The sequence below is a fragment of the Budorcas taxicolor genome, chromosome 18 (genome assembly GCF_023091745.1).
Source record: "Budorcas taxicolor isolate Tak-1 chromosome 18, Takin1.1, whole genome shotgun sequence".
Taxonomy (NCBI): domain Eukaryota; kingdom Metazoa; phylum Chordata; class Mammalia; order Artiodactyla; family Bovidae; genus Budorcas; species Budorcas taxicolor.
The window spans coordinates 58,746,715-58,768,478 of NC_068927.1; the positions used below are offsets into that span (position 1 = coordinate 58,746,715).

General features: G+C 41.3%; 1 protein-coding gene across 1 annotated transcript in view; it reads left to right on the forward strand.

The window, feature by feature from the left end:
* LOC128064014 (zinc finger protein 883-like) overlaps positions 1-19,780 on the forward strand; it is a gene marked incomplete at its 3' end in the record, with an annotated part of 42,367 nt that extends 22,587 nt beyond the window's left edge. The window contains exons 4-7 of the mRNA XM_052656835.1: positions 6,842-6,918; positions 13,438-13,564; positions 18,234-19,070; positions 19,323-19,780. Coding sequence (XP_052512795.1) covers positions 6,842-6,918; positions 13,438-13,564; positions 18,234-19,070; positions 19,323-19,780 — 1,499 coding nt within the window. The remainder of the gene's footprint in view (positions 1-6,841; positions 6,919-13,437; positions 13,565-18,233; positions 19,071-19,322) is intronic.
* Positions 19,781-21,764: the final 1,984 nt, after the last annotated feature.

The window sequence follows — 21,764 nt, forward strand, 5'->3', positions numbered from 1 at the left end:
CTTTTGTCCTACCTGGCTCAGCAGGAATCTTTCCTGTCCTTTCAGGAGTCCTAGTTCCTCTGCCTGTGTTCCCCAGGGCTCTGTGAGAATTTTTCCACTTCAAGATGTATTCTTGATGCTTTTGTGGAGAGAGATGAACTCCACGTCTTCCGAATCCTCTGCCGTCTTGACTCCTTCTATCTGGTTTGAGGCTGAATCTAGCCAGTGTATGCCAATGTTATGTAAATTGTAAAACATATGCCCCGAGAATAGTAAGTAGAATAACTTATTATTTGGTATCTTTCAGCTGTGTCTTCTCATGACACCCAGGGTTTGAGGACCCAAAAGGCAGGCTTAGAAGATTTATTCCCAACAGCAAAGCTAGGAATATATGAAAGAGTTCACCTTGGAAATTTACATTTAACCAAAGACTGGGACTATATGAGGGCATATAAAGAGCAGAGAGCATGTTATGATGGACAAAATAAAATCGGTACAGTTCCCCATAATGTAAACATTACCGCCAAAAGAAATCAAGGATGTGAATCAAACAGGGAGAAACCAATTTCAAATGACCAATTTCTGTCATCACCATCTGCAGATAAGTGTATATTTGTCAGCAAAGACCCACATCATCTCTTGAAACATACACGTTCTCTGAAGGGAAATGTGGAAAATCTGGAAAGTCATCTAGTCTCTACTGCAAATACTCATTCAAACAACTCTCAGCATAGATGTCTATTAAATATACATCAAACATGTCTGGAAACCAGAAACTTAAAAATGAGGGGGAAAATTCCCGATATAATCAATTTGAGGGATCCTTTAACAAGGGTTTATTGTTCTTCAACCAACAACTATTTTCTCCTGGGTCCAAAATCTGTAATGTTGATAATAATGGGAGAGACCTTATTCAACCATCATTGTTCGATACATATGGAGGTATAATTAGTGTGGAACAATTTTACAAGCGTAACAAAATGAGTAATGCCTTAAGCAGGAGCTCTACCCCCAATAATTACACGAGTATACATGATGGAATGAGAAGCTCTTCATGCAATGACACTGGGCATAATGTTGACCAAGACTCATATCTCATGAAACAACAGGGACATCAATTTTCAGACAACAATTCTAAACATAATAAGTATAAGAATATATTTTATCAAAGCTCAAATCTTACAATTAATACATATGAGTATTGATACTGGAGAGAAGACTTAGAATTGTTAACCAGTCTTCAGAAGTTATTCAACAGCAGAATATTCAGAGTAAGCAGAAACATTACAAGTGTAATACACGTGGAAAAGTCTTAAGTAACTCACCAAATCTAAGTAGACATAGGAAAATTCATACAGGAAGGAAACGTTTCAAATGTACAGCATATGGCAAAGCCTATAATCAGAGTTCATATTTAACTGAACATCAGTGAATCCATGCAGGGGAGAAACCATACAAATGTACAGAATGTGGCTAAGCCTTTATCTGTTGTTCACATGTTACTCAACATCAGCAGATTCATACTGGGGAGAGACCTTATAAATGTACAGAATGTGGCAAAGCCTTTAACTGGCATCTGAGTCTTACTGTACATCAGCGAACTCATACTGGGAAGAAACCATACAAATGTAAAAAATGTGGCAAAGCCTTTATCCATTGTTCACATCTTACTCAACATCAACGAATCCATACTGGGGAGAGACTTGATAAATGTACAGACTGTGGCAAAGCCTTTCCCCAGAGTTCAGGTCTTTCTCAACATCAGAGAATTCATACTGCAGAGAAATGTTAGACATGTAAGGAATGTGGCAAAGGATTTCATCACAGCCATCACCTCACTCCCCGTCAGAGAATACATACTGCAGAGAAACCCTAGAAATGAGTCAGTGATAAAAAGATTGGTCCTAAATATACAATTTTGAAACAACGAGTGTTTACTTTGGAAAGATACATGAATGAAATACAAAAATATAGACAAGAGTTTAATCAAACATCAGAAGTAAATCAATGCCAGAGAATTCATACTAGAAAGCATTTCATTGGTACCACTTTTGTTGAATTACTCTAAACAGAAACACTGTAGCAAGTATTCCATATTTAAAACATGTACAAAATTGATAGGTTGGTATGGATTACAACATGAAGGGGTGGATATTTTCAGAGGTATAATTATTAGTCATGTATCCTTGTTTATATTAACATTATTTGAGATCATTAAGGAACCAAAACGCATGTCATTCAACTCTCAAGTAACTCTGCTGTGATTTGTTTCCACTGTATATACGAACCTCTATTTTTGATGGTTGTTACCTCAGTTGTAAGAGAAGCCCTTCTATACTAGGTGGGAAGCATTTATATTTATTCTCCAATTTACAAGATTAAGAACACAGTCATGTTACATGCACACTAAACCTCTAGATGGAGGTATTTGTCACTGATGTCACACATCTGTGTTGTCACCATGACGTAAGTGTTCAGGAAATAATTCAAAGTAAAACGGAAGTTTGCTCTAAGTTTTCAATAATTATGGCAATTGCGTTTTAAGCATAAAACAAGGATTGTTCATTCAAATCGAAAGTCTTTTTATAACATCAACATCGAGAAATCATGCATATTACCTGGCAGGCTTGAAGTAAGGACACCTTCTCTTCTACCTGATGTAAGTGTAGAAAACTCTTTCTGAAAAAGTCATATTAATATAATTAGTGTCCATCCATGTTTACTACATTAGCCTCCATTTTGTAAACCACATAAAACACATTCACTGATCATTTCATCAGAGAATCCAGAAAGTTTTTAGAAGCTTGTAATCTGTATTTTAATCAAGGATCAAACAACAGTTGTAAAAAGTTTTATTCCCTCTGTGTAAAATTAATGTATGTTCATTAATAAAAGTGAATGTTATTTTAGTGTTACCGTTGATGTGGAATGAAGGAAGGGTGAACGCACCACCAGCATTAACCTCTCCCACCTGTTTAAGGTTGCAGGAAAGATAACGTTATAATAAACTATTTGTAGCACAGGGGGATGGCATCTGTAGAAATTAGTTCCTTACTGATGTTAAACTCTCATAAATTCATATATTTCCCACCATTTCTATGTTGTATCTCCTCTCCCATTTTGAAACTACTCAGACATTGTGATGGTTCGAATAAGAAGGATCATACAGAATACTGTTGAGAGCTTTCCTGACTGCTCCGTGCTGTTGCTGCCTCAGAGTCTGTCTAGGTAGCCTGCAGGGTCTAGTCTGACCTTCCTTAGGGGCCTTCAAGGCTTCCTGTGAATTCTCTCAGGACCTAGAGTCATAAACTCACCTGCTTCAATTGTCCTTTGTTCTTCTGTTAGCTAAAACTTTTCAGGGGCTCATTTAAACAAATGTAAGTTTAACAATCACAAAAAGCATAATTAAAAGCCATGATGGGAAAGTTCCGAACCAAGATTTATAAAATCTTACCCTGTATAATTCTTAGCACAAGTTTCTTGTCTAGGCTTAAAGGAACTGTTTTCTCATGGCCTTGGCATACTTTGAATGCAATATATAAGTATCTGAAGATATATACATCATATAAATTATATAACACACATTGAATACAATATATAAATACCTGAAGGTATACATGTTATCAGTGAGAAAGCCAAGAAGGAATATGTGAGTGTATGTGTATTCATACACATTTAACTTAGAGAATATAGAAATGCTAGATCAAAACTGGTCATTTTAGACTAGCAGATGATTGACTAAAAACAGCAAAACTTGTCAATTTGTCAATTAATCTCTTTTGTCTATTTTTCCTGGAATTCATTTCCTTAAATGTCAGGAGGTTACACTTCTTAAGGAACTTCCACACTGTGCTCCCCCCGTGACTGCCCCAGTTTTCATTCCCTTCAGCCGTGTAGGAGGTTCCCTGATCTCCAAGCCTCTTCAGAGTTTATGATATTATTAGTGGGCTCTTTGCGAATGTTATTCTGACTGGCATGAGATGACGCATCATTGTAGCTTTGTTTTGCATTTCTTATTGTTTAGCGCTGGTGAGCATCTTTCATTTGCCTCTTGCCTGTCTAAAAGAGCAAGTTGCCCCACCCAGGCTCAGCCCTTGTGGCACACAGGCTTAGTTGCCCCAAAGCATGTGGAGTATTCCTGGACCAGGGATCAAGCCTGTGTCCCCTGCACTCTCAGATGGATTCTCCACCACTGGGTGACCCGTCTGTTTAGCTTTTTTTCCTTTTGAGATGCATATATATTTTGTATTGGAATATAATTGCTTTACAATGTTGTGTTAGTTTCTGCTGTACGACGTCATCAATCAGCCATAAGTATACATGAATCTGCTCCCTCTTGAACCTCCCTCCCGTGATCTCCATTTCACCCCTCTGGTCAGCACAGAGCACCAGCTGAGCTCCCTGTGCTATCCAGCAGCTTCCCACTAGCTCCCTGTTTTAACCATCAGTTCAGTTCAGTTCACTTGCTCAGTTATGTCCAAGTCTTTGCAACCCCATGGACTGCAGCATGCCAGGGCTCTCTGTCCATCACCAACTCGCAGAGTTACTCAAACTCATGTCCATTGAGTTGGTGATGCCATGCAACCATCTCATCCTCGGTCATCCCCTTCTCCTCGCCACTTCAATCATTCCCAGCATCAGGGGCTTTTCAAATGAGTCAGCTTTTCGCATGAGGTGGCCAAAGTGCTGGAGTTTCAGCTTCAGCATCAGTCCTTCCAATGAACACCCAGGACTGATCTCCCTTAGGATGGGCTGGCTGGATCTCTGTGCAGTCCAAGGGCCTCGCAAGAGTCTTCCCCAGCATTTCAGCCACAGTGGTATATGTGTGTCAGTGGGGCTCTTCAGTTTGTCCCCCTCTTCTTCTCCTGCCATGGCCACACACATCTGTTCTCTTTATTTGTGCAAATATTGTCTTAACAGATATATATGGAATCCAAAAAAATGGTGTTGATGAACTATTTACTGAGCAGGAATATAGGCGCAGAGGTCATTCTTAAGCTTTGGGATGTTAAGCTTTCAAGGCATAAAATACATGGACAATCATTCCATGCATTTTATGAAGTGAAAGAAGCCCATTCAAAAATGCTACAGAGAGTAGGAACTTTACAATATGACACTTTGGTGTAGGTAAATGTTGATATGTGCTCAGTTGTGTCTGAGTCTTTGTGACCCCAGGGGCTGTAGCCCACCAGGCTCCTCTGTCCATAGATTTCCCAGGAAAGGATACTGGAGTGGGTTTCCATTTCTTCCTCCAGGGGATCTTCCTGACCCAAGGATCGAACGAACCTGCATCACCAGGATGTCCTGCCTAAACAGGTAGATTTCTTCCCAGTCACCTGGGAATCCAGTAGGAAATGTAGAAGAGATTAAAAAGTCTGTGGTTGCCATGGTTTTGAAAGGAGGGACTATGAATATCCTAAACCTAGAGAACTTTCAGGACCGTGAAATAATTTGTGTTAAACTGTTGTGATGGACACATATTATTATACATTTATCCAGAGGTATGGAGTGCACATTCCTAAAAGAAAAACACAAGGGTAAACTAAAGAGTTTATGTATTTACTGCCCTTGTAGCTTCATCAGTGGTAACAAATGCTCACTCTGGTGGGGAAAGATAAGGAGGGAGATTGTCCACGTGTGGGAACAAGAGGTATATGGGAAATGTGTATACCTTATTCTCAATTCTGCTGTGAAACTTAATCTTCTACAAAGTAAGTACTGGTGCATGAACACTGAATATTTTTTAGAATATATAATATTATAAAGATGGACATGCTTCTATCTTTAATTTTTCCTTAGTCATTATACTTTAAAGATGTGAGAAAATAGCGCTCTCTAAATGGCGTACACAACAAACTGTAGCAGTTAATTCATAAAAACTAGAAAAACACACACAGAAAGTAGAACAACGCTCTCACGTGTTAATTCATGTGTAATATAACTTACAACACCGATCATTATTTCCTTGGTTGGTCATCAGATAGCATTTAGGGCATCATTTTCAAAGCCATTTGTCTCTGCCCACACACACTGTTAACCTTGCTTGTCCTGCTCAGTTCAGTTCAATTCAGCTGCTAAATCCTGTCCTACTCTTTGTGACTGCAGCTGGCAGGCCTCTTGCTGCTTCCGGTTTACTTTCAGAGAAAGCTGTGATGGAAACACCTCCAGGCTCCTGGTCTCTGAAGTTGGAGGTGCCACACCTGCAGAGAGGTGGTCACAATGCAAATCATTTTGTGAAAACCCAGGCTGCAGAGGAGGGTGAAAGAAACTAAGGACATGGGAAATCTTTGGGAAGAATTCTGCAAATAAAGCCTGGCAGGAACCCAAGACCCCCAGCTGATTCCCACCAAACACTCCCCTCACAGGCACAGGCCAAGGACCAACACACCCATCCTAGAAAGAGCCCCTCCCCAGGGAATCAGATTGAGTGTTGCTTCTAGAAGTTCCCGGCCTAAAACCTCCCTTCCTGAGGTCTCAGATGTGCCAAATGTGAGGTTTCCCTCAGGGCTCCTGAATGCAGGTCTTCCTCTAGCATTTTTTTCAAAACCCTCCTATGCTGAGTCAGGTAGCCCAGAAGTAGGGTCCATTGTGTCAGGTGAATTGTTCTGAGGCCTGCTCTCTGTAATGTAAAAAGGAAGGAGGGGAACTAGCCAGGAAGATATGTAATAGAGTGGAGCACCAGGATGTGATTTGCATATCAGGTTAGTCTTGATTGCCCACTACAGATCAGGAACACAGGAAGTCAGAAAAGAGCTCAGAAAAGGGTGAAAGAAACAAGAAAACCTTTTCTTTTTTTTCACTGCAGCAGTTGCAGGTTAAACGGCTGTATGGATGCCATTGAAGGTATTTTCTCAACATGCAGATGTGAGTTTGAGACATCATATCCCCACAGAAGACGCAGAGCAGGAGGAAGAAGAGGAGGAAATGGCAGCTTCTCAGGTAATTGTCCTGTCCCGGGTGTGGGGCGGTGTCTGCATTTCCTCCTGAAATGCCTGGACTGAGAATCTGCAAACCTTTAGTTCTCTGCTTCTAAGTTTTTTGCCTGGAGTGCTTATTAATCACCTTATTTTTTCCTTTTTTTTTCAATAGTGAAAACCAGCTCTTCAGGTTTCGTCTCCCTCATATTCCAGAGCCTTTTCTCCATTGTGTGTATCCTGGCTTTCTATAGAGCATGATGAATTCTCAATATGAAATAGTGACTTTCAATGTTGAATACATTCCCTTTGTGAGAGATCAATACGGGGAGGCACTGGTATCTGAGATTCGCATTGGGATGTGGTTCAGTGTTAGCATCTTAGGGAAGTCAGGGAAATGCCATGATGAATTTACATGTGGATGCAATTCAGCTCTCTAGAAAAGGAGTAAGAAAATATCCTTGTTAATAGAATGAACTCAACATTCCAGAATTTTTCAGAAGTTTAAGTAGCAGAGACAATCCTCTATACCGATAAGAAAAATATACTATTTAAATGGACTATTAAGCTACAGATCATGGGAGGTATATAGGAGGTGGAATTTGCAGAAAACTGACATTTTTCATGATAGATTGAGATCATGGTTTTCCTAATATTGCCAAGATGCCTGGCAGGGATAGTGCATTTTTCCCTGTACTCTTACCCCGTGACCTCTGATGTTCACTGATTCAGGTACTTCTGTGAGATTTCCACGCTATGAAATTCATTTTCTTTTTTTCTTGAACAAGGATCTTGGAAAGAAAAAGTGATGGATATGCCTATCACAGTTAATGAGGAAATGCCGTGTCTTCTTAGTTACTCTTTGCTTTGAGAAATGAACACTGTCAGGTAAAACAGATGCACAGTTTGAGAGATGTGAATTAAGTTTTATTTTGGGCAAAATGAGGACAGCCGCCCAGGAGACAGCATCTCAGAGAACTCTGAGAAACTGCTCCAAAGAGACAGTGGGGGAAGGTCAGTATGTGACTTTGGTGATGGGGGAGATCAGTGCAATCAAGCACTTACTTTACAAAAGGTTTCCTGCCAGGCATGAGAAACTGCAGTCATCATTCAGTGGTTTAGTGTATGTCTAGATATGATGAGATGCAAGGATTGGGATCATGAAAGCAGTTTCTGAAAATATCTGACTTTCTAAAGACCTGTTCCACCAGATTCCCCGGAGCAGAGTGCCTCAATTCACCCTGAACTCCGTCGAGGGGATTGAAGTCAGTTGCAGCACCATGGGGTTCATTCCCCCCAGAGGCAGATGGCAAACGTCCTTGTTCTTGTTCAGTTCAGTTCAGTCGCTCAGTAGTGTCTGACGCTTTGTGAACCCCTGAATCGCAGCCCGCCAGGCCTCCCTGTCTATCACCAACTCCCGGAGTTCACTTACACTCACGCCATCCAGTCAGCGATGCCATCCAGCCATCTCATCCTCTGTCGTCCCCTTCTCCTCCTGCCGCCAATCCCTCCCAGCATCAGAGTCTTTTCCAATGAGTCAACTCTTTGCATGAGGTGGCCAAAGTACTGGAGTTTTAGCTTTAGCATCATTCCTTTCAAAGAAATCCCAGGGCTGATCTCCTTCAGAATGGACTGGTTGGATCTCCTTGCAGTCCAAGAGACACTCAAGAGTCTTCCCAACACCACAGTTCAAACGCATCAATTCTTCAGCACTCAGCCTTCTTCACAGTCCAACACTCACATCCATACGTGACCACAGGAAAAACCATAGCCTTGACTAGACTGTGGTCATTTATGAATGTGAGAGTTGGACTGTGAAGAAGGCTGAGCACTGAAGAATTCATGTGTTTGAACTGTGGTGTTGGGGAAGACTCTTGAGAGTCCCTTGGACTGCAAGGAGATCCAACCAGTCCATTCTGAAGGAGATCAACCCTGGGATTTCTTTGGAAGGAATGATGCTAAAGCTGAAGCTCCAGTACTTTGGACACCTCATGCGAAGAGTTGACACATTGGAAAAGACTGTGATGCTGGGAGGGATTGGGGGCAAGAGAAGAAGGGGAGGACCCAGGATGAGATGGCTGGATGGCATCACCAACTTGATGGACGTGAGTCTGAGTGAACTCCGGGAGATGGTGATGGACAGGGAGGCCTGGCGGGCTGTGATTCATGGGGTCGCAAAGAGTCGGACACGACTGAGTGACTGAACTGAACTGAACTGAGTAGATGGACCTTTGTTGGCAAAATAATGCCTCTGCTTTTGAATAAGCTATCTAGGTTGGTCATAACTTTTCTTCCAAGGAGTAAGCGCCTTTTAATTTCATGGCTGCAGTCACCATCTGCAGTGATTTTAGAGTCCTCCAAAATAAAGTCTGACACAGTTTCCACTGTTTCCCGTGAAGTGATCGGACCGGATGCCATGATCTTCGTTTTCTGAATGTTGAGCTTTAAGCCAACTTTTTCACTCTCCTCTTTCACTTTCATCAAGAGGCTTTTTAGCTCCTCTTCACTTTCTGCCATAAAGGTGGTGTTATCTGCATATCTGAGGTTATTCATATTTCTCCCAGCAATCTTGATTCCAGCTTGTGTTTCTTCAAGTCCAGCGTTTCTCATGACGTACTCTGCATAGAAGTTAAATAAGCAAGGTGACAATATACAGCCTTGACGTCCTCCTTTTCCTGTTTGGAACCAGTCTGTTGGTCCATGTCCAGTTCTAACTGTTGCTTCCTGACCTGCATACTGATTTCTCAAGAGGCAGGTCAGGTGGTCTGGTATTCCCGTCTGTCTCAGAATTTTCCACAGTTTATTGTGACCCACACTGAAAGGTTTTGGCATATTCAATAAAGCAGGAATAGATGTTTTTCTGGAACTCTCTTGCTTTTTCCATGATCCAGCGGATGTTGGCAATTTGATCTCTGGTTCCTCTGCCTTTTCTAAAACCATCTTGAATGTCAGGGAGTTCACAGTTCATGTATTGCTGAAGCCTGGCTTGGAGAATTTTGAGCATTACTTTACTAGCATGTGAGATGAGTGCAATTGTGCGGTAGTTTGAGCATTCTTTGGCATTGCCTTTCTTTGGGATTGGAATGAAAACTGACTTTTTCCAGTCCTGTGGCCACTGCTGAGCTTTCCAAATTTGCTGGCGTACCTAGTGCAGCACTTTCACAGCATCATCTTTCAGGATTTGAAATAGCCCAACTGGAATTCTATCACCTCCAATAGCTTTGTTCGTAATGATGCTTTCTAAGGCCCACTTGACTTCACATTCCAGGATGTCTGGCTCTAGATGACTGATCACACGTTTGTGATTATCCAGGTCATGAAGATCTTCTTCTGTGTATTCTTGCCACCTCTTCTTAATATCTTCTGCTTCTGTTAGGTCCATACCATTTCTGTCCTTTATCAAGCCCATCTTTGCATGAAATGTTCCCTTGGTATCTCTAATTTTCTTGAAGTGATCTCTAGTCTTTCCCATTCTGTTGTTTTCCTCTATTTCTTTGCCTTGATCGTTGAAGAAGGCTTTCTCATCTCTTCTTGCTATTCTTTGGAACTCTGCATTCAGATGCTTATATCTTTCCTCTTCTCCTTTGCTTTTTGCTTCTCTTCTTTTCACAGCTATTTGTAAGGCCTCTCGAGACAGCCATTTTGGGTTTTTTGCATTTCTTTTCCATGGGGATGGTCTTGATCCCTGTCTCTTGTACAATATCATGAACCTCATTCCATAGTTCATCAGACACTCTATCTATCAGATCTAGGTTCTTAAATTTATTTCTCACTTCCACTGGAAAATCATAATGGATTTGATTTAGGTCATACCTGAATGGTGTAGTGGTTTTCCCTACTTTCTTCAATTTCAGTCTGAATTTGGTAATAAGGAGTCCATGATCTGAGCCACAGTCAGCTCCTGGTCTCGTTTTTATTCACTGTTTAGAGTTTCTCCATCTTTGGCTGCAAAAAATATAATCAGTCTGATTTTGGTTTTGACCATCTGATGATGTCCATGTGTAGTCTTCTCTTGTGTTGTTGGAAGAGGGTGTTTGCTATGACCGGTGCATTTTCTTGGCAAAACTCTACAAGTCTTTGCCCTGCTTCATTCCGCATTCCAAGGCCAAATTTGCCTGTTACTCCAGGTGTTTCTTGACTTCCTACTTTTGCATTCTAGTCCTCTATAATGAAGAGGACATCTTTTTTGAGTGTTCGTTCTAAAAGGTCTTGTTGAGTCGCTGGCAGTGCTCTTGGCAAGTGCCTATTTGTAGTTGACAACATTCCTGTGTGTTTAGTAGAGATGCTGGGATTTGGGAGTGGGGATTTTCATCACTCAAGCCCAGGTCTGATCATTTCCAGTACATTCCATGCTCACATCACAGATAAGAGTCTCATCACATTTCTGTATTTTCCAAAATGTGTACAAGAATCATATTACTGCTTAGCTATGTTCAACTGTGTTAAATTTTAAAATATAGTTCCTTGCAAATGGTAGATTTTTCAGGAAATTGAAAAATTCAGAACCAAACCTGTCTATTTTTTTAATCACTTTGTATGTCTGCACCCTAGTCTATTTTAAAAAGTTAAAATAATATTGTCACGTGAGTGTATGCTTCTCGGTTCTTTGTCTCGTCACAACAGGGATTTGGAGCGACGGACATTAAAGCCCTCAGCGCATCAGAGCTCTCGGGTGTTGGACAAACAGTGTTATAGCTCTTAGGCAAATCAGTGTTACAGCTTTATTTTATTTAGATGCTAGCAGGAGAATCCATCCTTAAGCGTGAGGGCATGCCAACCTAAAGACTCAACCCAAAGACAAGAGATTGGAGGAGCGCGTGGGGGAGGGTGAAAAAGAGAATGAGTGCATGCACGCTGGAGACAAAGAGAGAGAGATAGAAAGCACTTTGGCTCCTCCTTTCATATGTTTTTCCCTCCACCTGGGCCTGCCCTATGCAAATTGGGTTTAGCCAGGAGTTCTGTTTGTTCAGAAGAAGGCAATGGCATCCCACTCCTGGTCTTCGGACCTTCCTTTGATGTTCCTTGTCTTTTAGCCACTGCCATTTTGGACTCCTTTTCCCTATTCTAATACCTAACAATGTCATCCTCAAATATTTATGTACATTTTCAATCAGTTAAAAATTATCCTGATTTTATTGACATAACAATTTGTCTCTTAATAAGTACACAGTCCCATTTTAGTGTATGTCTGCATGCATGAACATGTTAACATCATTGACTGATTTTTCCTTTGTCTTTTTTGAAGATTCCCTGTAACAGGGAATAGCTACCCACTCCAGTATTCGTGCCTCGAGAATCCCGTGGACAGAGAATCCTGGCAGGTGACAGTCCCTGGGGTTGTAAAGAGTAGGACACGACTGAGTGACTAACACTTTTCTTGTTTTTAGTATTATTTACAAATACAGAGATTTCTATAAACTTTCATTAGAGTTAGCTCTGTGCATTTGTCTGTGTTTGATTAAAGTCTAGAGTCACAAACTGAAGTAAAAGTTGCTGCTGCTGCTAAGCCGCTCCAGTCGTGTCCGACTCTGTGCGACCCCATAGATGGCAACCCACCAGGCTCCCCCGTCCCTTAAGTTGTCATTTAAAGAATGGTTGTTAAAATATTTGCCAAAAGATGCTACAGCAACATTATTGATTTTAAATTATTTCTGTTATACATTCAAGTCTCTGAAAACTGTCAGAAAGTAGTATATGCTGCTGCTGCTGCTAAGTCGCTTTAGTCGTGTCCAACTCTATGTGACCCCATGGACGGCAGTCCACCAGGCTCCACTGTCCCTGGGATTCTCCAGGCAAGAAACTGGAGTGGGTTGCCATTCCCTCCTCCAATGCATGAAAGTGAAAAGTGAAACTGAAGTAGCTCAGTCGTGTCCAACTCTTCGCGACTGCATGGACTCCAGCCCACCATGCTCTTCCATCCATGGGATTTTCCAAGGAAGAGTACTGGAGTGGGGTGCCATTGCCTTCTCCGAAAGTAGTATATACCAGATCGTTAAAATGATTCTTGCCGCCGAGGTTACTATCCTATCAGACCTGTAAAATCTGTAAAGCACTTAAAGTTCAAAGTTAAATGTGAATTCCTTCCTTACTGTTCTACTACGTTGCTGTTCACACATTGTCACTCATGGAGCAGAATTTTCAGTATTACTCGTTCAAATAAACTTGTGAAAAATGTGGCACACTGAGCCCACTCCAGAACATTTGGATCAGGAAGTGCTTTGTAAAAATATTTCCTATTTCTTTTGATAGACAGTTTATCCTCTGTCAACTGAGTACAACACTCAGAAATAACTATGCCAATGTTGATCTGATTATATAATGTCTCTTCCAAATCAGAATAATTGCTGTAGTGGTTGCTGGATCGTATCTCATCCTCTTTTCTTGGGGTTAAAAATGTGGTAGAAGACATTACTGTGTAAAAATTATATTGTTGTGTAACACTGGACATTCTACGAAATCAAAACCATTTCTCTTGCTGGTTTCCTCTTGGGTCACATAAGGAAGTCTTCCCATGGCCACATGGCACCTGTACTTTGTATTTCAGGGATGGCTGACATTCCAGGATGTGGCCATAGACTTCACTGAAGAGGAGTGGGAATGCCTGGACCTCAGTCAGCGAGAATTGTACAGGGACGTGATGTTAGAGAACTACAGCCACCTGGCCTGCTTGCGTGAGGATAACTGCCTTCCAGAATCCCTTCTCTACCCACTGGGTTTTGTTTCCTGTATTTCTAGAATGTCTCCTAGAATCTTTTGCTCCTTATAATAGTTTCAGATCCCTGCTTTCTATGGGAAAATGGATATTTATGAGTTGAGAAAGAAGACTTCATGATGATTCATTATGATTCTAACTTTTCCTTGATGGAATCTGCCTCCTTCTTCTGGGTTAGTGGTAATTCTGTAGGTTCTGTGGTATAAAAGGGTGCCACTCTCCTTTATAAATCAAATTCTGCTACTTACTTACTTTGGCCTTAGTAGTACTTGACTAGAATCTCAAGATCTTTTCTTTATGTGTTTTCTAGTTATAAAAGTGCTTCAATAAAGTATTTGGGGATATAATTTTGTAGGCTATATTAAAATTCAACCATGCCTTCTCTAGAATATTAATAATGTAATAATGTAATGAGCAAGGTTACAGTCATGTCTGACTCTTTGTGACCCTATGGAATAGTCCATGGAATTCTCCAGGGCAGAATACTGTAGTGGGTAGCTGTTCCCTTTCCAGAGGATCTTCCCAACCCAGACATGAAACACACGTCTCCCACAGTGCAGGTGGCTTCTTTACCAGCTGAGCCACCAGGGAATGTTCATACAGCTTAGGAAATTATGTCCCCAAATACTGTAGTTCTAGGCTGTATTAACATTCTACCATGCCTTCTCTGGGCTTCTCAGGTGGCACTAGTGATAAAGAACCTGCTTGCCAATGCAGGAGATGTAAAAGAAGTGAGTTCGATCCCTGGGTTGGGAAGAACTCCTGGAGGAGGACATGGCAACCCACTCAGTATTTTTGCCTGGACGTTCCCATGGACAGAGGAGCCTGGCAGGCTATAGTCTATAGGGTGACAAAGAGTCAGACATGACTGGAGGGACTTAGCACATGTACCTTCCCTTCTCACTTGAATACATATTAGATTGGAAACTGATGAATCTCTAGCAAAACAAATATTCCTTTTCCTGATAGCAGGTCTTGTGGTCTCTAAGCCAGACCTGGTCACCTTTCTGGAGCAAATGAAGAATCCATGGGATGTAAAGAGACTGGAGATACCAGCCATATACACAGGTAGGTGTGAATGGATGGAGCCGATTAGTCAAGGACAGGTCCATGGATTAGTGAGGAATTCACCCTTTGTGATGTGGTTTGGGAAGATCTGCTTCAATGGAAATGATTGTAGAGAAGTCTGGGTTTCTTTCTGTTGCTGTCATAGGTGGATATCACCTGTCCCATTCTGTCTCTTTAAATCATTCCTGAATTCATCTCCAGTGATTAGTTTTCTCAGTCACAGTGAGAACTGAAATCCTTCCCTTGGCCTGTGAGAACCTGCATGAATCGGTTACTTTTGCATTTCTTGGGTGGGGAGGGGGGTGGGGAGGGGGGTTGGGGGCCGGGGATGGACTAGGAAAACTGCCCATTTCTGAAAAACTCTGCTGCTGGCTGGCTGCTCTAAGATGCTCTTATTAAAGTTTCTACCTCTAGATGGCAGTGTGTGAGTGGAATTGTAGACATACTGCAAAAGTTCTAGGAAAACTGGGCACAGAGGGGTTTTTTTTTTTTTCTGACTTCTAATTTGTAAAACACTGGAAACTACAAATATGATCTTATAAATTTTAAAGTTATAGTAATTTCTTCAGTGCATAACCAACACCTCCCTAAAGAGAAAGAATGCCAATCTCAGGGTTACTTCAAAGTTTCTGTTTTCTTCATACGAACTCATATGAAATGTTAAGTGTATTTGCCCCAATGCCTCAATGCTAAAAGACTTAAATATATTCAATTAACTCAAAGAATTTTTAAATAATTTGGCGTAAGAGCTGAGAACATTTTCCACCATATTTTTAATGGTTTCAAACTATTACAATGTTTAGATAATAGAATCTTTTAAAAATATTCTTATTGGAGTATAACTGGTTTACAATGTTGTACAGCAAAGAGAATCCATTTTACGTGTAGATATCTACTCTTTTCAAGATTTTTTCCCAATTAGATGTCCACAGAGCATTGATAGTGTTCACACCATATTTTGAAAGTCTCATTTCTTAATTTCTCAAGAACTGCTTCTTTATTTAATTAATGTTGTTATCAGCTTTCCCAAACTTTGTCCTACATGTCCTCACTTTCTGATTAGATCTATGTCAGTATCATTTATGATTTTTATATTGAAACATAATATAGAACATGGTAAAATAAAAAGTGGGTTAAAGAATTAGAGGGCACCTAGCAGAAGTCAAAGAGTAATCATTAGACTGCCTGTCTCGTCTTTATTTAGTGGTTCTTGTAGCTTTTTGTCTTGCTCCTTCCTCTACATCATACTTCTTTGTCCTCTCATTTTGTCACATTTTCTGGGTTTGTGGTCTGTTCTGCAGGCTGCAGGATCCTAGCTCCTCTTGCTCTGTTGTCTTCCCCCTAGGGGGTAACGTTGTTCCACAGGCTTGTACCCTTACCCCCTTGATCTTGGCTTTGATTGCTGTTATTGTGACTCAAGCCTCCCCTGGATATTGAGGAGAGCTTCCCCTTGGCTCTATGGTTGTCACTGGTCTGTCAGGGGTGGGGTCTGTTCCCTGGTTGGTGGAGAAGAGCCCCCAGATCCGTTTCTTCACTTTGATTCTGATCTGTGGTCAAGGCAGGTAGGATTGGAGGACACCCACTGGGAGAAAAGCCACTAAGGATTGCTCCTCTGGGGATGTTCACCTTGGGGTGTGCTCATGCGCTGTGTGAGTCTCATGTGACCCCATGTTGGCACTGCTCTTGGCCCCCCTTTCAACCATGGGCATGCTGGCACATTGTTCTGGTGCCAGTAGATTTCGGTTTTAGGGATTTACATCCACTGTTTGTGAAAGCAGAGAGGTCTGCCTCCTCAGATGTTGTTTTCACTGGAACACCAGCATAGGTCCAGTGAACTCAGGTCCCAGAATTGCATTCATGGAGCTGGACCTGCTGTGGTGCTATGGGGGCAGCTCAGACTCTACCCTGGCCCCACCCCCTAGTATACATCTCCACAAAGTCTACAGCTGTTAAAGCTACACCTCCCATGGCTGAGGGAGCCCTGTTGTTCATTCAGATGCTCCGTAGGGGCTGAGTTGACAAAGCCAGTTGCAGGTATAAAAGCATGGTTTGTGTAACCGTGAGGAGAGACTTCAGGTTTTCTTCCTTAACCCTGGGCCTCAGCTGAGCCTTCAGCTCCTTCTATATATGTGGGCCACCCAAAGGTGTCTGCTCCAGAGGCTGCCCCAGAGCACCAGAGTCTGCTGATTGTGGATCAGGTGCATGGGGCGAGGCAGTGGCTGGAGCTCAACAGAGCCCACCCGGGTGGTGGCCCTTCCTAGTGCTGGGGGAGGAGGGGCCAGCACAGGGGGAGAGGGGCTGCAGTGGTGGGTCTTCCCTTTGGGCATCACTCAACAATGGTGCTCTGCTCTCTGGTGGTTCAGGCTTCCCCCACAAGCATTCTAGCCTATAGAGCTCCTCCCTCACCCCTGTCCCCTCAGGATGTCTCCTCACAGCCCACAGCAGTCCTCTGCCTGGCAATGCTCTCCAGACCCCACATTTCAGCACCCAGCCTTTGTCCACGCAGTGGACACCCTATCAGGCTGGGTGGGCAGGGTTGGGATTAGTACCCTGTGTACAGGTCTCACTCTGTCCTGCTGCCACAGACTGTTGCCGTGTTCTCTTCCCACAGAGAATGAGGCTCCCCTTCTGTCCCAGCTGAGCTCACACCAGTCTCAGTAGATAAGAATAGTAGAAGAAAACTTTCATTTGTTATCTTTCAGCTGTGTCTTCTCACAACACCCGTGGTTTGATGTCAAAGAATTCAAGATTAGAAAATTTAATCCAAAAAGCAAACCTAGGAATACATGAAAGAGCTCACCTTGGAAACGAACATTTAATGAAAGACCAGGAATATACGGAGGTATGTGAAAGATCTAGAAAATGTTTATATGGACAGAAAGAAACCAAGACAGTTTCACACAATGCAGACATTACTGCCCAGAGAAATGAGCAATGTGAGTCAAACTGCAGAACACACACATTTCAATTATCAACATATGCAGAGAAGTGTATCTGTTCAAGCAAAGGCTTAAATCAGTTTTTGAAACATACACGTTCTCTGAAGGGATATGTGGAAAACCTGGAAAGTCATCCAGTCTCTACTGCAAATACTCATGCAAACCACTTTGAACACAGGCTTCGATTACACATATATTCATGCACGTCTGAAAACCAGAAATTTAAAAATGATGGGGAAAATTCACAATATAATCAGTTTGAGGGATCTGTAAGCAAGGGGTCATTATTCTTCTACCAACAGACAGTTTCTCTCTGTTCCAAAATGTGTAATGTTGATAAGAATGGAAGAGAGTTAATCCCACCATCATTGTTCAATACACATCATGATACGGTTAATACAGAAGAACTTGTCACGTGTAATAATGTGAGTCAGCCCTTTAATAAGAGCTCTACCCCCAATAATTACAAGAATACTTACGATGGAGTGAGAAGCCATTCATGCAATGAAACTGGGTGGAAAACTACACAAGACTCTAACACTATGAAACATCAGGGACCTCAATCTTCAGACAAAGATTCTAAAAATAGTACATGTAGGAATATCTTTTATCAAACATCAGGTCTTCCACTAAATGAGAGTACACACACTGGAGAGAAGACTTACAATTGTGAATATGGTGATGTCTCTAATCAGTCTTCAAATCTCACTCAACAGCAGAGTATTCAGAATCCGCAGAAAAGTTACAAGTGTAAGCAATGTGAGAAAGCCTTTACTAACTCATCCAGTCTAAGTAGACACAGGAAAATTCATTCAGGATGGAAACCTTTCAAATGTTCAGAGTGTGGCAACACCTCTAATCAGAATTCAGAGCTTAGTCAGGATCAGCAAATCCACACTGGCAAGAAACCTTATGAATGTAAAGAATGTGAAAAAGCATTTAGGTCTTCCTCAAACATTAGTCGACATCAGCAAATTCACACTGGGGAGAAGCATTATAAATGTACAAATTGTGGCAAAGCCTTTAATCAGAAGTCACATCTTACTGAACACCAGAGAATTCATACTGGAGAGAAGCCTTATAAATGTAAAGAATGCGGGAAAGCCTTTAGTCACAACTCAACTCTTACTCAACACCAGCGAATTCATACTGGAGAGAAGCCTTATATATGTCAGGATTGTGGCAAAGAATTTCACCAGTGTGCAGGTCTTACTTACCATCAGAGAATTCATACTGGAGAGAAGCCTTATAAATGTAAAGATTGTGGCAAAGAATTTAAGAAATGCTCAGATCTTACTTACCATCAAAGAATTCATACTGGAGAAAAGCCTTATAAATGTACAGAATGTGGGAAATCTTTTAGTCAGAACTCAATTCTCACTCAACACCAGCGAATTCATACTGGGGAGAGGCCTTATAAATGTCAGGATTGTGGCAAAGACTTTAGTAAGCACTCAGGTCTTACTGACCATCAGAGAATTCATACTGGAGAGAAGCCTTATAAATGTAAGGATTGTGGCAAAGCTTTTAAACAGCACTCATGTCTTACTAAACATAAAGTAATCCATACTGGAGAGAAGCCTTATAAATGTAAGGATTGTGGCAAAGACTTTAGCAGGCACTCATGTCTTACTAAACATCAAGTAATCCATACTGGAGAGAAATCTTATAAATGTAAAGAATGCGGAAAAGCCTTCAGTTACTACTCAGGTCTTACTCAACACCAGACAATTCATACTGGAGAGAAGCCTTATAAATGTAAAGAATGCGGAAAAGCCTTCAGTCACTACTCAACTCTTACTCAACACCAGAGAATTCATACTGGGGAGAGGCCTTATAAATGTAAGCATTGTGGCAAAGCCTTTAGCAAGCACTCAGCTCTTACTTACCATCAGAGAATTCATACTGGAGAGAAACCTTATAAATGTAAGGATTGTGGGAAAGCATTTAGAGTGCACTCATGTCTTACTAAACATCAATTAATCCATACTGGAGAGAAGCCTTATAAATGTAAGGATTGTGGCAAAGCTTTTAGACAGCACTCATGTCTTACTAAACATCAAGTAATCCATACTGGAGAGAAATCTTATAAATGTAAAGAATGCGGAAAAGCCTTCAGTCACCACTCAAGTCTTATTCGACACCAGCGAATTCATACTGGAGAGAAACCTTAAAAATGTAAAGAATGTGGAAAGCCTTCATCAGGCACTCATGTCTTACTCAACATTAGAGAACTCATACTGGAGAAGTGGCAAAGGCTTTAATCAGAGCTCTCACCTTATTAGACATCACAGAGCACGTCCTGGAGAGAAACCCTAGTAATAACTGATGAAAGAGGATTGTCCCAAACATACACTTCAGAAAATAAAACACCATTCATTTAAGAAAGATAAGGAATGACATAAAGGAAAATGTAGAAAAGTATTTAATAAAAATTAAATCTAAACAAATATCAGAAATTGCACACTAGAAAAAGTGAAAGTTGCTCAGTAGGTGCCAACTCTTTGCAAACCCATGGACTGTGTCCATGGAATTCTCCAGGCCAGAATAGTGGAGTGGGAGGCTGACTCTTTACCAACTGAGCTATTAGGGAAGCTCACACAATAGAAAGCATTTCATCAATCCTGTTTTTTGAAGTTCCTCTTCAGGAGAAGTATTGTAGATAGTAATCCATAGTTAAAATAGATAGAAAGTTGATATGTTAGTATGGATCACAAGATGAAGGTTGGTATTTAGAAATGTACAAATATTAGCAATATATCTTTGTTTATATTAACATGATTTGTGATTATTTGATAACCAAAATCAATGTGATTCAACTCTCAAATGACTCCATGCTGTTATGCTTCATTTCTAGTGTGTAGGCTAAGTTATGTTTTTGATGGTTGCTATCTCAAAGATGAGACAAGGCCTTCTATCTTAGGGAAAAATCATTTATATTTATTCTGCATTAGAAGATTAAGGACCCGGTAATGTAGCATGTACATCTAAATGGAGGTGTTAGTCATTCATGACAAACATCCCTATAGGTCACCATGAGGTAGGTGTTCAGGGAGTAATTCCACATATTAAAGTAAAATGTACATTTTCAATAGTTATTTCACTTGCTTTTTAAGTAAAATACAATGACAGTTCACTGAAATCTTGATGTATCTTTATAATATCAACAGAAGTCATGAATTTTAGTTGACATGTTTCAAATAAAGACATCTCTGATACCCTAGAAATGTATGGAAATCGGTCACAGAAAAGTCATGTAATTAGTGTATGTCTTGTTTCATAAACAATTAACCTCCATTTTGTAACCATAGGAATCACAGTTCTCAGATCATTGTATCAGAGAAATGAATATCATTGTTTATGCTTGTAATCTGTATTTCATTCAGCTACACAGTGGGTTGGAAAAGATTTTATTCTGACTGTGTGTTATGACATGTTAATAAAACTGGACAGTTTCTCGTGATGAAGTTGGTGTGTAATGAAGTGTCAACGTACTGATTTAAGGTTGGAGGGAAAATACCTAACAATAAACTCTTTGTTAGCACAGAGGGATGATATCTGTAACAATTAGTTTCCATATTGCCTTTAAGCCTCAGCTAATTGGATATTTCCCATCATTTCTCCATTGTACTTTTTCCCCCTCTCTGTAACTGCTGGGACATTGTGATGGTTCTAAGAAGGATCATACAGAGTATTGTTGAGAGTTTACCTGAACTGCTCCATGCTGTTGCTGCCTCGGTGTCTGTCTGGGGAGGAGGCAGCGTGCAGGTCCTTGAACTCACACCAGCCAGTCCTGGGAACACCTGCACTAGATGACCACCCACCCTGAGACCAGCAGTCTTGCTGAACCCCAGGGTCTACTGCACAGGCCTCCCTTCAGTGACACCCTCAGAGCTCACCAGATTCCTGTTCCTCCTGCTTTGAATGGACCGATCCACACTCAGCCTGGGGAGCCCATAGCACTTCACCCAAGGTCTCTTATAAAGGCCTGAACCCCAAGTACTGGAGCTTTCTCTGCTTGGTCCTAACCTTGATCTAAGAAATTCCTGCCCTAGAACCTCCTCTCCTGGGAGGTCTCAGGTGTGCTGAGTGTGAGGGCTGAAGCTCAGGGCTCCTGAGTGTGAGTCTTGGTGGAGAAGCATCAAAATAAAC